General features: G+C 41.0%; 1 protein-coding gene across 1 annotated transcript; it reads left to right on the top strand.

Moving 5' to 3' along the window:
• The first annotated feature begins 9,403 nt into the window (after positions 1-9,403).
• On the top strand, positions 9,404-13,202 carry evx1 (even-skipped homeobox 1). The gene is made up of 3 exons (XM_020641811.3): positions 9,404-10,019; positions 10,875-11,110; positions 11,602-13,202. Exons 1-3 carry the CDS (start codon positions 9,653-9,655, stop codon positions 12,127-12,129), a joined length of 1,131 nt encoding a protein of 376 aa, XP_020497467.1. The 5' UTR covers positions 9,404-9,652; the 3' UTR covers positions 12,130-13,202.
• The last annotated feature ends 1,720 nt before the right edge of the window (positions 13,203-14,922 follow it).

The following is a 14,922-nucleotide window of genomic DNA, read 5'->3' as shown; positions in this document are numbered from 1 at the left end:
GCTATGCAAAGAGGACGGTAAACATCACCCAGTACAGATAATTAAATGGAGAAAAATGCGGCGAAGTAAGGTGACCGTACCTTTCCAGGAATTTCGCTTTTGTCGTGTCTGCGTCGACTGAAATGGATTGTATGCCTTTTTTTTTAAGTAAGACACACAAATGAGTTGTCTGCTTTTTTTACTTATAATGTTATATGATCCTTATTACTTGAATTTAAAATGGCTTCTTTAAAATGCTTCTTGTCCTGGTTTGAGTTCAAAGAAGAGTCGATTATTGTAAAAGAATGATGGATTCATTTGAAAACAGACTCAAGCATCTACATAAGGATCATGTGCTTATTTATGGGCATTTGCGCACGCACTCATCACATGTCTGCGTTGGTATGAGAAGTAAATTAAACAGCCTTCACCAAAAGCAAATACACACGAATACAAATACAATGTTTTCGTATAGTGTATACTAATGTTGCACATTATATAGCCTGCATGAAGTAAACTGAATCTGCCGCACGCTGATGCACAATAGTATGTCTGTATAATGAATAGTCTGGATACTCGCGTTCACTATTGGATAAAGACATTAATAGACAGCATTAGAGTCGATATATATCATGTTGTGTTGTGCCTGCAAAGATTTGAACAAATACAGTCAGAGAAAGTCCACATCAGAAAGCTCCAAACGTAATCCCAGGTAGAAATCAAGAACATGGGTTGTTACATCAGGCTTATAAGTGACTATTCCAGACATGAGACTTCCGACAGGATTACAATATAGCCAACGATTGCTCTCAACCTTGCAGTGCGTGCATGTTTTTGCATATAGGAGGTTGACGCCGCTGGAGGCCAAGGTCAAGTTGAAAGTTGTTGTCTAGCCGTCCAGCTTGTCGGGCTATTCACGCTTTGAAGGAACCGTCTGAGCGCCTGAAAGGAGCGGAAGAGGGGTGAGAATTCCTGTCCCAATGAAAGCTATTGGAGGACATTAACTTTTACTATCATTTGGGTTTCTCCGCCGCTTATTCGCACAGACAGGTCTGTACCCGCTACTCCTGGGTGGTGCTTTTGAGGCCTGGCTTTGGAAAAATTAAAAGGAAATGGTTTTATTTTTTTTTCCAGATCTATTGGGGGTGTTTTTGACAGATACGTGTGAAAATGTTGATCCCCGAAAAGAGGGAAAGGGATAGACGTGTCGTGTGTGTTTAATGTGTGTGCGTGTGTGTCTGGTCTGGTCTGGTGGCTTGTGTTTACGACCTAAGGCTCTCTTTCTATTCCTTGTTGGAGGAAATGGACTTGGTGGACCTTTCACTGGACTTGTCACCTGATTTGTTTCAAAGTCCAACAGAAGTTGATGTCTGACTGAGGGGAATTGTACTTGTGTGTTGTCTGCAACAAAGGGATAACATTCAAACCAGCAGAATCTGCCACTGAAGTGCGTAAAATACTGACGCATGCAGACGGTTGGGTTTCCACCAATAGACGTGAAACGTTTACGTAAAATATAATTAGCTTCACTGTTTTCAAATGCATCCTTTAACATCGCGAAAGCTTGCCATACAAGTTATTCACAATTCATGTTGATTCACCTACATGTAAAAAATAAAAATAAAAATTAAAAAAAGAGTCTATATTCACATCATGTCAAAATTCACATTATTTGGAAAGCACAAAATAAATAGCCTAAATATGAAGATTAACAGGCTATTTACAGATCTAAAAAGAAACCCATCTGGACAAAACAAGTGTCGACCAGACACAAATATGGGTTGAAGGTTTAAGGCCGTGATAGCAACGAAAACTATGAGATGTAGTCTACTTTGTGTTGTCGGAGAGAGCGCATCTTCAGTACTAAATATGAATACATTTGATCACAACAACTATTATTGATTCAATTGCTAGACCTGTATATCGTGAGGTAATGCATTTATTTCAACTCAAATGTGACACAGGGTGATATTTTTCTGTAGTGTTGTTGATTGAAGATTCTATATATTTTTTTTAAAGGACCGTTTCTAATTAAGAGTTCATTTAACTCAACTGTCAAATCAAAATTTAACATTAATTAAAGCAGAGTGACATTTGTTGAATTGTTATAATGCGAAATTACAAAACAGAATTGGCCTCTGGGATAAATAAAGTCATGGTCTAAATCTAGTAGCCTAAGTTGTTTATTTGGGAGAAATCGTAAATCATTCTAATGAGGATTTGTGCGTAATATTCTTAATAAACAGTTGAGATATTTGAATTGCCCTTACTAGTTCACGAGCAGAAATCCCATAATGTGTCTCAAACGCTTACCACCAGCCTGGATGAGTCCTTACATTATTAAACAATAAATCTTTGATAATGAAATCATTCAGAAACATGGAGCTACTGTTAGTCACTGAGTAACTGCACAAGGCCCGGCCTGTTGCTCTCTGCCCTGTGGCGTTTTTCTACAATCTAGGCAAATAAATCAAAAATAAACCCCAACGCGTTTATTATTTATTGTTCCACATGTCTTCTAGTGTCATGTTAGGTGAACATTGATCAGTATCAGAGCTTCCATCTCAGACCGTTTGAGCCTCTTTTACATGTTGCCGCGAGGTGTTTTCAATCAGATAAGATTTTGGATCCTTTTTTTTTTTTTAGTTTCCTGCTACAGTCACAGCAACTCTGCGTCCTCGCCAAGGTGGCTGTCGCCGCGCGCACACATGTGGTCAGTCCAGACATGAGACATCCCAAGGAACAATGAACACAATACAGGGGCGGCGCACTCATTGTCCCGCCAAATACAAGCACACGCAGTGAATCCTGGAGTTAAACATTTTGTAATAGTCTCTTTGGAAACGAGTATTCATATTTGATTTGTCAATTAACTGATTTGATTTTCCTGCAGAAAGTGTTGAGTTGATGGTGAAAAGTAATTTAAACATGCTCTGAGTGATAGACATGAATGAATGTCAAATTTAAGTGTTTCAGATTTTGGGTAGTACTTCCCCATGATCCATCTGAGGATCCCTGGAATTTCCTTAAGGACCTGGCAGCACAACCTGGAGGCTTTTCTCTGAGGTCATTATTAAGGTTCAACCCTGTTTGTGTGCTATCCAAATTATGCAGCGCGTGCGCGTTTCATTCCCCGTATCCAGCGCCTGGAGGAGGAACAGGTCTATATAAAGTTATGATCAGCTATAAATTTCTATCGTTAATAGCATAAATGATGTTATAAAACGAGCTACTGAGATAAAATACACACAGTCAAATTTCAGTTTTGTCGATGACACGTGTTTAAAACTGGCTGCTGTCAAAAAAAAGTGTCAGAACATAAAAGTAATGTATTTCTTTGGTGAGAGCAGTGAACCACAGGGCGGTCACACACTTGACTTTTGCATATTTTCTGGACGGTGGCCTGTGGTGGGATTAACAGGGATTGCGTAAAAATAAAGAGGAAAAAAAAAAAATTCTAGCTCACACACTGAATGCCACCTTAAGGTGCACGGTTTAACTGTAAACTTTCACTCCCACGGTGCTCTGAATGTGTGCTGATGTCTGTGTGCCAGTCTGTTTCTATTTCTCCTGCAGAAGTCTTAAATGTTGCGTTAACAGCCTGCTAAGGCTCGAGCCTGTAAGCTGCGTGTGAAATCATTTATTGGCACGCAGGATTCTGATAGAATGTTCAGCCGGTCCTCAGTCTCAAATGTGTTGTATTTGTGATTGCAGAAACAGCGTGTTTTAACTGAATTCAGACAATGTTGGAGGACGGAAAACATCTTTTTATTCTTATTTTAAATATTATTTGTGTAGGCTAATTGTAGCATTTGCGTGTGTACTATTTTGAATGTAGCACTTTTCAATGAAGTCATCATTTGAATATCAAACTTTGTTTATTCTCTTGACCACATGTTCTTCAAGTTTGAATTCAGCACAATATAGGCCTAGTTCATTATTAACGCAGCTCTCCTATTTAGCGTGTTGTTGATAATTACAGTTATTGTCAACAGAATAAGATTCTGTGTCTACAATCTGCCGTCATGGCCTTTTGCTCTGAGCAGAAAGCATGGAGGCCGACATAGCCTATAGAAAATGTTACCGAGCCAAGCTTCAGAAGCCATGAATACCACAAACAAAACTATATAAAAATGCCTTTACAGAATACGAATGCAGCCTGTGTCCCACTTTCAAATGATACAACGCATTGCACTGGCGTAAAAGACATACCCCCGTTTTATTTATCAATGCATTATGTTCTTATGAAGTAGGCTACGCGTTGACACTAACGACATGGTGTCCCCGCATGAAGATGCAGACATTTTGTAAATTGTTTTCGATGATCTGTTTGAGAGAACATTAAAAAACCGAAAGAAAAAGTTTCAAAAGGAAGAAATAAACACCGGCAGTTTTCACAGTAACACATCTCTGATCAGTGTAAACTGGAATAAAGATTTTCAAGGCAGAATGAGCCTAAATGTAAAGGGTTTGGGTATTTAATTGAATTCATTATTTGACTACTTGGAACCAAATCCTTCTTTTCATATTAAGTTCATAATAAAAGTTTATGTTGGGTCAATTCAATTAAAAATAATAGTAATAAATAACCGTTTATGCTTTTATAATGTTAAGTATTTCTAGAGAAGGTCTTTCACAATGTCGTTTAAAAATTACAACTTTGTAATTTAAAACACTTTGACTATAGTTAATATATTTACTGAGAGATATTTTCTACAGGTTTTGTCAATTACTGTTGAATAAGCGCTAATTGTACTGGTGGAAAGCGAAAACACACGAGTTCACTCAGTCCTCTGTCCGGGCTTTGTGTAAAGCATTTTGGATAGCATAAAAATAAGTTGGATATCTGCCTGAAAGTTACTTTTCATCAACACAACACAATAGCACTCAACGAAGGCTTTGAATTAGAGGAAAGAATCACTGAAGTGATCACACATCTGTTCTACCTCTGGCATGATTTCAGTTCTTTAAAAAGAAGCTGTAAGTCGTTTGACAAGACATAAAGCAAACAGAGGGAACATATACGTGGAATGGAACTGAAGACAGCAACACTCCCTAAGAATAAAAAAAAAAAAAAAACATTTGCAAGCAGACATGCATGTAAATATCACCTCCCTCAACGACGCCAGAGATGCAAAGACTCGAGCTTTACATGCGCTCTAGCGAACGTCAGGGCTTTGCACCTGGCGTGCTGCATTGCTACTGCTGAACTGGTGGTAAGCCGTACCCAGTGATGTGTTCCTCTTTAACGGGGTGATACTGGCTGGATCTCATCGCTTGCTAAGCCCTTGGTGTGATAGCTAAAAGGGGTTGCAGGATGGCGTAAAGAAGAGCTGTAACAACGAGTCTTAAAAGCGCACAGAATTTTAGCTCATAGTCATCAGGACATGTTTCTCCCCAAGGTCATCGAGTTAACTCTTGGGTAGCTGCGTCATCTTGTTTCAAGGCCAAGTTGAAGCAATGGAGACGGGAGGGGCCATGATAATGAAGGAGAGGTGAGATGTTATTTCCGTCTAGGTTTTTTTTTTCCTTTTTTCTCTCTCCTAAGGAAATGCTATACACCTTCAGCCAGAGGCAGATTTAACATTCACCAAAAGCGTTCTCGCGCTTTTCTATCTCACACACTCAAACTTTTTGTGACAAAAGAAAATATTCTGGCATGCCTGCACCGCAAGGGCCGTGGATTGGATTACAAGCTTACTGCGCAGGCTCCATGGTCAAGTTCAAGTTGGGCTGGCTAGTAAAAACTGAGGGGCGCATTCTGCAGTGTCTGCCGCGTGGGTCTCTCTCCCCCTCTTTGATCTGCTCCTGCAAAACTAGACACTGAAGCAGGAGAGCCATGACTGTTGCCCAGTTTCTGCACTTTCGCCAACAAGACTGCCCAGGGTTTTCCATCAGCTGTAGTCTATATGTTTTAAAGATGATGCATCTAAATTGCAATGCCTTTATGTAAAGAAGGGAAAAAAGGTTCCACAATCAGTAAAACCTTCCAAACCCATCCGCTGTCCTTTACTATCTTAAACACACACTGTATAAGTGACACTACTGTAAACCCGCAAGGTCACTCATCTCTTGCGCAAAGCCACTTCTTACTTATCTCTGGACGATCACAAGATCTCATCTGCCCTGGCCAAGACCTGTTGCATAACTCATCCTCCTGGTAAGTAGCAAAACAACGAGTCTTTTTGCCATCACAAGGCGCACTATTAAAACGCAACAAGGTGACTCCTCTTTATGATTTTTAAACGTATCATCAACAAAAAAAAAAAAAAAAAAAAAAAAAAAAAAAAAAACCTGGGGACATCTTGAGTTGTCGTGAGGAGACTTCCATGCCTTGGATTTGGTTTGCACTGCATCATTTTATATCTGGTACATTCAGTAACTGTTTGAAACACATTTTGATTGGTAATGTAATGATGTTTGATCATTTTTCTAAACGCCAGTTAAAAACTATTCAGTGTGGTCTGTAAATTATAGAAGCTGACTGACCTTTGCCTCTGCGCCACAAAGTCAAAAATTAAACCAATTCAATTTGCATTTCCCCTCTACCTCATTCCGATATTCTAAGAGTTCATTCAATGCTTTGCTATACGTTTTTGGTTCTTTATAAACAATATGAAGAAGAATCTTAAAATCAGACATGCTGTGTTATCAAAAAATGAAAGAGAAAAATGTAGGAAGGAACGCTAACAGGACTCAAACAAGTGTGGTTAGAGGTGCTCTTTGGATAGGGAGCAACTCAGTCAACAAACAAATTCATTAACAAATGACTTCCATGTTGTAATGAAGCAAATAATTTACATTTAATGCAGGTTTGTCTGTGTGTCTGTCTGACAAGAAAAAAAACTCCAAGGCACTCTCATTTAAATAATACAAATGCCTTTACTTTCAGGGCAGGGTCATTGAAGTGTGTTTTTAAAGTCCACATGACCATGCCATGAAATTAAAGGCATTTTAATAGTTTAAAAGAGAGTGCCTTGGCGTTTTTTTACGTGACAGACAGACAGATGGACAAAGGATATACATAATTACAATACGCATATCTGGAATCATTTTTCATTTTGGATATCTGAAATTAAAATTCTAACTAGTAATGGGTTGTTTACAGGGTATCTATAAAAACTGAGTTTTTCTTAGGAAAAATTCAATTGCAGATATCTCGATTGTTCATTCTGGACAGGACAAATTACGTTGTGGATAGCTGAAATTAAAGCCAGAATGAATCTTTGGATATGTGAAATAATTATGGATAGGCAGGAAGAATGTTACTGTGGATATCAGAAAAGCTCATTTTGACAAGAGAGAATTGCATTTCACCTATATGCTGTGTTTAACCAGTCTAGTTTTAGACGTCCATCCTGAAACCTTAAAGGGACATCTGATCTGACTACCATGGAGCCACAATCAAGTGTTCTGCAAGTCAGGAAAAGATAGAGAGGAATGGAAATCAAGAAAGAGAGGGGTGTACTTTTTTTTTTTTCTTTGCTGGCCAGAAAGAAAGAGTGGAGGGAGAAAGGCAGAGGAATTTCCCTCACTTCTGTCTGCCAGGCTGGGTGGGGGGAGGGGGAGACATCGCTCGAGGGCCTTTTCCCTCATTCGGACAGGTGAGGGCGCACAAGGACAGCAGAGGCTGCTGCTGGAGCTGCTCAGTCTGCCTCCCTCTCTTCTCTGTGATACTACATGACTCCACCTCTATATACGACACATCATGGCCGTCCAACTACCACTGAGCCCTACCGCTGCAATCCTCCACTCTGACAAAGAGGCGGTGGGAAAGACTGCTTTGAAAAGTGTCAAGCATGGTCAGGTCCTTCTCATGAATTGCCTTTTTAACAACAACTGAAAAAGTGGGGCAAGTATACCTGACAATGTATTGTTATTAGTCACGTGGTTATAGGTTATTTGGTGCATTGTTATTTTTATTCTATGTTTCTTGAAAATAGAAGTTCTGCTGTTCAATTTGGTTCTTTATTTCACATTATTTTATTTGTGTTTTACTTTTAATGCACCAATAGCGCTAGGACACATTCCAACTTGTGCAAACCTACTTGAGAATAAAACTGATTCAAAGCACATTCAAGGGGAGTGCTACTTTAATGCTTTTTTAATCACACTTCAAAATCAATTCAAATCCATATCTTAATAAAGCATAAAGGATCGAATCTCAAGTCATTAAGGCTCAAAGAAGTAAATGATTGTCATTTATTTGGGAGTCTTGTTTGTTTATGACATGGTGCAAGTTAAAGTAATGACAGCGTGAACTCGGTAACAGTCTTAGGAGGCTTTCATCTCCAAACACTTTACGCTTTTTAAAATGTTCAATGCATCCTTCAGTTGAACATCAGACTTTATTTGAAACTTAAACTAATGCCTGTGAGCTTTGTGAAAGAGATGGTGCGTGATGACACAAGTTAACTTGTAAGTTATCTTCTCTGTCTCAACCTCTCAATGACAATCTTCCTGTAATGTTTTTCCAGTAACAGCCCACCACCACCCCCACCACCTTGTGTTTCATATTTTGGTAATAAGAAAAAGGCCAAAAAAAAAGAAAGAAAACGGCCACCACTCTGTCACACTATAGTATGCTATTTGTTGAGGTCTTTTCCCAGCAGTCCACACTATAAAACATCTACTGTCAAAGTGTGTTGATGAGTGAGAGAAAGACACATTTCTGATTTCTTGAATATTAAATGTGAATTAAAAAAATATCCCATATTACACATACTCATGTTAATGCTCTATACCCCATCTAAGAGGACCAGATGAGTAATAGAGATGTGTCTGTCTGGTTGCTCTGCTGTTGACTTTTAGGACTTTATGTCAAATTGCCTCTTATCTAAACTCTGACCTCAGGACTTGACCTTTGAGGACTTTACTTGACTCCACTTTAAGTGAATAATAGAGAGGCACTAAGGCTGAGAATGGGAGTTGGGAGGGTTGTACTCAAAGGCAAGAAAATATATATATATATATATATATATATATATATATATATATATATATATATATATATATATATATATTTTTTTTTTTTTACGTTTGATTTTTAAAATAGGAATTAAAAGAAAACTACACCGTTAACGTTACAGAAACTCTGGACCCAATTTATTTAAAGACATGGCTTTGTATGATAGAGTGATAAGGGGACAATAAATACAAATCAGCGTGAACATATTAAATGGCTAGTCATGTTATTTTGTCTGCATTTTGTTATTTACAAAACGAGTCAATATCAGTGTGCTTTATGAGATAGACAGATAGATGTGTAGATGCCCCCCACTCCTCAACCCCACCGCTGCCGTCGCTCCGTCTGTTTACCCATCTCCAATCAATGCGTGTCGTCATCAGAGGGGGGGACCGTCATGACGACAAGCCTATTAGGAATGACAGCTCCGGAGAAAGAGAGAGAGCGAGAGAGAGAGAGAGAGAGAGGGGGTAAATGGTGATCCTTCCCAGAGCTCCCTCTGCGCACTCTGGAGCGCTCTCCTCTCAGGGTCACACCGGATTGCATCCCCTCTTTTTTTTTTTTCTAGAAGCATATCCTTCCTTCTCTTTAAGAGTCAGACCCCCACCCACCTCCACCTCTACACACAAACACACCCCTCCAACCTGAAACCCGTCGCTTTGGTGGTTGCGCTCTCACGCGGAGTCGAGGTTTTTAAAGTCACTCCTGATGGAAAGCAGAGAGGAGATGGTGATGCTGGCAGAAGCAGGTCAGCTGAGCAAGAGCGGCTCTAATTTACCGGAAGCCATTGGGAGCCCCGAGCTGCGAGAACAGCCAGGGAAGCCGGGCCACAGGAGCTGTCTGAGCCCCGGTGCTGCGCCCTACTCCCGGGACAGTACGGAGGTGATGGTGGAGGAGAGCCCACGGAGGAATCTGTGCGCAGACATGCGACCGGTTGGCACGTCTTCATCCGGAGGAAGAAACCGGACAGATCATCTCCACAAAGAAGGCAGCAGCTCAGACACCGAGTCGGACTTCTACGAAGAAATTGATGTGAGCTGCACGCCTGAGAGCATGGACTACCCGACTGCTAGAGGTAAGAGCTGCATGCACTGCGGCTTTTTCCGTGAATGCATGCTCGTGCAAATTTGACGCTGATCGAATGCAAACGTGTGTTACGCCGATCAAAATGTCATTTACACCCCAACTCTTTTTCAAATACATCAAAAATGTGCAATAACATCAAAATATTCATCTATCATGTACAGTTTAGCTTCAATACCAACAGATAAATGCAGTGTGTGTGCTGCACAGCTGTGCTGTCAAGTGACCAGTGTGGCTGGAAACATGCTGAGGTGACACCCACAATCTAACCAGGCATTTTCCCCTTTGACTTTAACAATACAGGCAATTGAGCCTATATGTAGCCTATATTTACTGCACGAGGAATGCAGAAGTTTAATGTGAACAAGAGGAAGAAAAAAAAAAGGAAACTAAGGCCACTAACATGGGATGGAATGAGGCATGTTCCAAAGAACAAAACCTTGTGCTGCAAATGGGTGACATAATTCTAAAATCATACCAAAAAATATGATAAAGGTAGGAATATTTTTCAAATTTGGAGCGGCCATTTAAAAAAAAGGATGCCGAAGAAGAGGAAGACTGATGAACGAATGACAACAATATCCTCATCATTTATTATTCTAGTCAAATTAAATGATGTTCTGCATATTTCACAAAATAAATATCAAAATACAAAAAAAAGACACAAGTTACTTGTTGTTAAAAACACACACACCTGTGAATATCACAGAAGGGAACTAAAAATGCATTTAAATGATCATGATAAGCCTCCAACCACTGAGGTAAATAACTGTAACACCTACAAATGAAACGAAAAACAAAAAATGCTTCATATTTTTATTTTTTTTTCCTGTGTCCGTTTATGCAGGTCGGAATGGGGATTCTCCGGGACACCTAAGTGAGAATGGAGCAGACCCGAGTAAGATGGTCCCAGGTCAGGGCTCTCTGTCCTACTCAGCGGATCAGATTCGCCGGTACCGGACAGCGTTCACCCGGGAGCAGATCGGCCGGCTGGAGAAGGAATTTTACCGGGAGAACTATGTGTCCAGGCCGCGGAGATGCGAACTTGCGGCCGCCTTAAATCTACCTGAAACTACAATCAAGGTGAGACCACGGTGTGTCAGGCGACCAGGGCACAGTCAGGCCTGCAGCCGATATTTTGTCAGTTTGTATTTAGAAAGATAGTTTTATCAAACCTACAGTTCTGCAAAACAGTTTTATTTTTATGTCACTAAATCCAAACAGTTTTTTAAATATATATATATAACAAATTGATAAAAGGTAATACCGATAAAACAGCACATTGTGTCATGCAAAAACCGAGAATAAATTGTGAGAATAATCTAATCTCTAAAAACAAGGACACGTTTCGGTTTTCCTGTAGGCCTATCGTAAATATTTTTTTCATTCCCAAGACAAAATTCAACAAGCTAATTCCTGCTGCACGTAACGAAAAGAAAAATCCAAATGAATGCGTAAAGGCGGAACTACTGTTCCAGCTCTGCATGTTTGCTTTTATTCTCGTTGGTTTGTGTTGCACCCTTTGATTTGTAGGTGTCGTGGTTAATATTTGACTCTTTATGTCTCCGTCGCAGGTGTGGTTTCAGAACCGCAGGATGAAAGACAAACGCCAGCGTCTGGCCATGACGTGGCCTCATCCCGCAGATCCGGCCTTCTACACCTACATGATGAGCCACGCGGCGGCCACGGGGAACCTGCCCTACCCCTTCCCATCCCACCTGCCGCTGCCTTACTATTCCCACCTGGGTGTCGGAGCTGGCTCTACTCCGGCCGCCACCCCTTTTTCACATCCCCTGCGGTCCCTGGACAGTTTCCGGATGCTGTCTCATCCCTACCAGAGGCCGGAGCTGCTGTGCGCCTTCAGACACCCCTCCCTGTACCCCGGACCTCCCCACGGCCTCGGTCCCGGAGGAAGCCCATGCTCCTGCCTGGCCTGTCACTCAAGTCAATCTAACGGTATCTCAACCAGGCCCTCTGGATCGGACTTCGCGTGCTCTCCAACCAGCAGGACTGACGCTTTTGTCACATTCACGCCTTCAGTGCTCAGCAAATCCTCCTCTGTGACGTTAGACCAGAGGGAGGAAGTGCCCCTGACCAGATAAAACCAAAACTCTTCCATGATTTAAGCCTTTACCATAAGCTTTTTAAACTCACATATTATGAAATCAGGACTGAAACAGCATGAAGAGGTAGCCTGTAAGCAGTGAAAGCCAGCTTAAACTTTGTGGCAAAATATAGCCAGATCTCCAGCTACGTGACGCACAACGGATCTCCCATTACTGATAATCTCATTCAGAGCCAAGACAGTGGACTGAAATATTAGGACATGGACAAAAAAGCAGATTTGATTCTAAGAAGATTCATTAGATGTTTGAGAGAAGGACGGGGTGCAGAGAAACGTTTAAAATCTGCGTGATGGATGGCGTTAAGTTTTTCTTTTTAAATAATATTATATGTCGTCCAAATAGTCCTACATGTATTGTTTGTTTCATGAGAATGATGCTTTCCATCACTATTTTTAACAAGGGAGATTTGTTAACGCACTGAGGTCGTCTCATTAGAAAGCAGCTCTCCTCACTGGGGGCCTCAGCGGCGGCACTGGAAGCCCGAGCCGAAATGTGCAGATGCTGGTGAAAATTAGAGAGTGATGTATATGTACGACCCGGCGAATTTTGAGTGTTGAATTAATGATAATACCAGGAAGGGATCGTTACTGCCAAAAGGTAACAAGGCGCCAGGGGAACGGATTACTACAGCCTGCACGGTTTGACGAGGGGGGACGAGGAGAAGAAGAAGAGGAAGAAGAGGGGGGAGGAGGAGAGGGAAGAGGATGGAGACACAGAGGGAGGACAATCACATTGGAAAAAAGGAAAAGAATAAAAGTGAACATCTAACACTCCTTTAGTTTCCTCTCCTAATGACATGGAATCCAGTTCCTAATTTCGATTGAAAATGTGATTAATATATGACCAATATGACAATATGCCTCTTAAAAAATATGTTTGAACACAGTGGCACCAGGTTGTAGAAAAAAATGACTTAAAATGACTGATTGTTTCTTTTTTATTTTGATGATATTTTTTTGTTTCTTCTTGGGGCAGGGTTGTCCTCAACGTCTAATTTGCAATAAACACTGTCAAAGAATCAACATTACAATTGAGTATGTGTCTTCTAAACACATTTTTATTCTAAAAATAAAAAAAAAACGACAACAAAGCTATTTGAAAACGAAAGAAAGTATACATTAAAGAAAATGAAATGTTTATTAAATTCATCCCGGCAGGTAATTTGAGTTCAAATGTGGTGTGCAAAGGATTCTCTATACTATACTATAATGCACTCCATCCAATAACAACACAAATTTTCTTATCAAGTGGTTGGTGTCAAAAGCACCCGCGTGCCCCCCATACCTCCTGATGGGACCGCTAGATTGACCGTGACAGCTAAGTGGTCCCCGGGCTCCGCTAACGGTTCTCATATTTTTCTTTAGCGCCACTTAATAGACACGACAGAATTACTTGTCTAAAGATATTGGAAAGGAAAAGAGATCGATGCTCACCACCAATCAGCGGCTCTTAATTGGTCGCGTATGACCAGCGCTGCACGGATTAAAAGAGTTTTCTGCGCGTAATGGGATTTTGCGAGCTCGCGTGGCCCGCAGAGAAAGACATAAATTCCCGATTTAGGCCTGCATGGAGTCTCAAGATGTAGACCTATAGAGATCAGGAGGTAATGCAATAATATGCGGAGAAATTGGTGGAATTGTGCGTGCATGGGCCTTGAAAGCCAGTTTGCAAATATGTCTGAAAACTGAATTTCCATCTGCACATTTTTTTTTTTAACTCTTCACTGCAATCAAGGCTTTCTTATGACGAATTATGAGAAAAAACAAGTTGATCGAAAATTAGCAAATTAATTATTTGCAATTCGCCTCTGTAGAAGCGGGTCCGTTGCAAGGACAGAAACAAGACATCAACAAACGTTCTAATTCACTGAATGTTCATCCTCTTCTGATGCGGAGGTAAAAAGGTTGATCTTAATCAGACCGTCCTGCAACCACACGCGCAACGCACCGACGAGCACCCCTTGTTAACACTCCCCCCCCAGCCCCCAGCCCCCCAGCCCCCCCTGCTGCACGCTCGTTTGATTGATGGCCTTATTAACTGCAGTTCTTGTAAGTGTGACCGAGCTGATTAAAATGCATATGTTTGGAATAATACACCGTTTAAGCCGCCCGGGTCGGGGCAAAAGCACAACGCAGATTTATGTAAACTATCAAGCGATGTCTTTAAGCCTGATGTGTACGCGGGTCATGCAGGAAAGTGGATTTGGTTTGTGCATAATAAAATTGCACAGTAAAATAAAGATGAACAGATCAGGCTAGCAGCATATTCAAAAGGCGAAGTCGCTCTCAAACGCTGGTTATTTTTTAACAGCCTGGGAAGCTGATTTCCATTCGGTTACACAGAAGCGGCAGCAAGTATACGATCATCTACTAAACCCGCGTCACACCGTGCCAGAATGACACATTAAAGTGAGGCAAATTACAACCACATTTACCCAGCCGCGCATATGGATCTCAGTCTCTACACTGCGTAAAATGCACGGCCGAACTCTCAGTGGCCTAATCCAGCATCAACATGCCATTTAAGAGCTGGAAGATTGCATATGACTGAGCTTCAAGATATGATGGGCTCTTAGATTGCGCGTATAACACCAATTACATCTGTGTATAAGATCCTATTTGGGAGAATTGGCTCAGGGCTCCCCAGCTCCCACAACCAGCACAAAGCATTTTGATAGGGGAGGTGGAGAGCAGCTGTCTACCGACAGAACATTCAAAAACAGAAAAAAGGGACACCAAATGGATGTGTGGCTGCTGCTGCTGCTGCTGC

Source organism: Labrus bergylta, chromosome 19 (genome assembly GCF_963930695.1).
Source record: "Labrus bergylta chromosome 19, fLabBer1.1, whole genome shotgun sequence".
In the NCBI taxonomy this organism is placed as follows: Eukaryota; Metazoa; Chordata; class Actinopteri; order Labriformes; family Labridae; genus Labrus; species Labrus bergylta.
This window is presented reverse-complemented; position numbering and strand designations above follow the sequence as displayed.

Bases quoted from the DNA above. Each gene is read 5' to 3' on its own strand.
- evx1 (XM_020641811.3), top strand. From the start codon at position 9,653: ATGGAAAGCAGAGAGGAGATGGTGATGCTGGCAGAAGCAGGTCAGCTG. The intron at 10,020-10,874 runs GTAAGAGCTGCA...CCGTTTATGCAG, and splicing joins GGACTACCCGACTGCTAGAG to GTCGGAATGGGGATTCTCCG. The intron at 11,111-11,601 runs GTGAGACCACGG...TCTCCGTCGCAG, and splicing joins TACCTGAAACTACAATCAAG to GTGTGGTTTCAGAACCGCAG.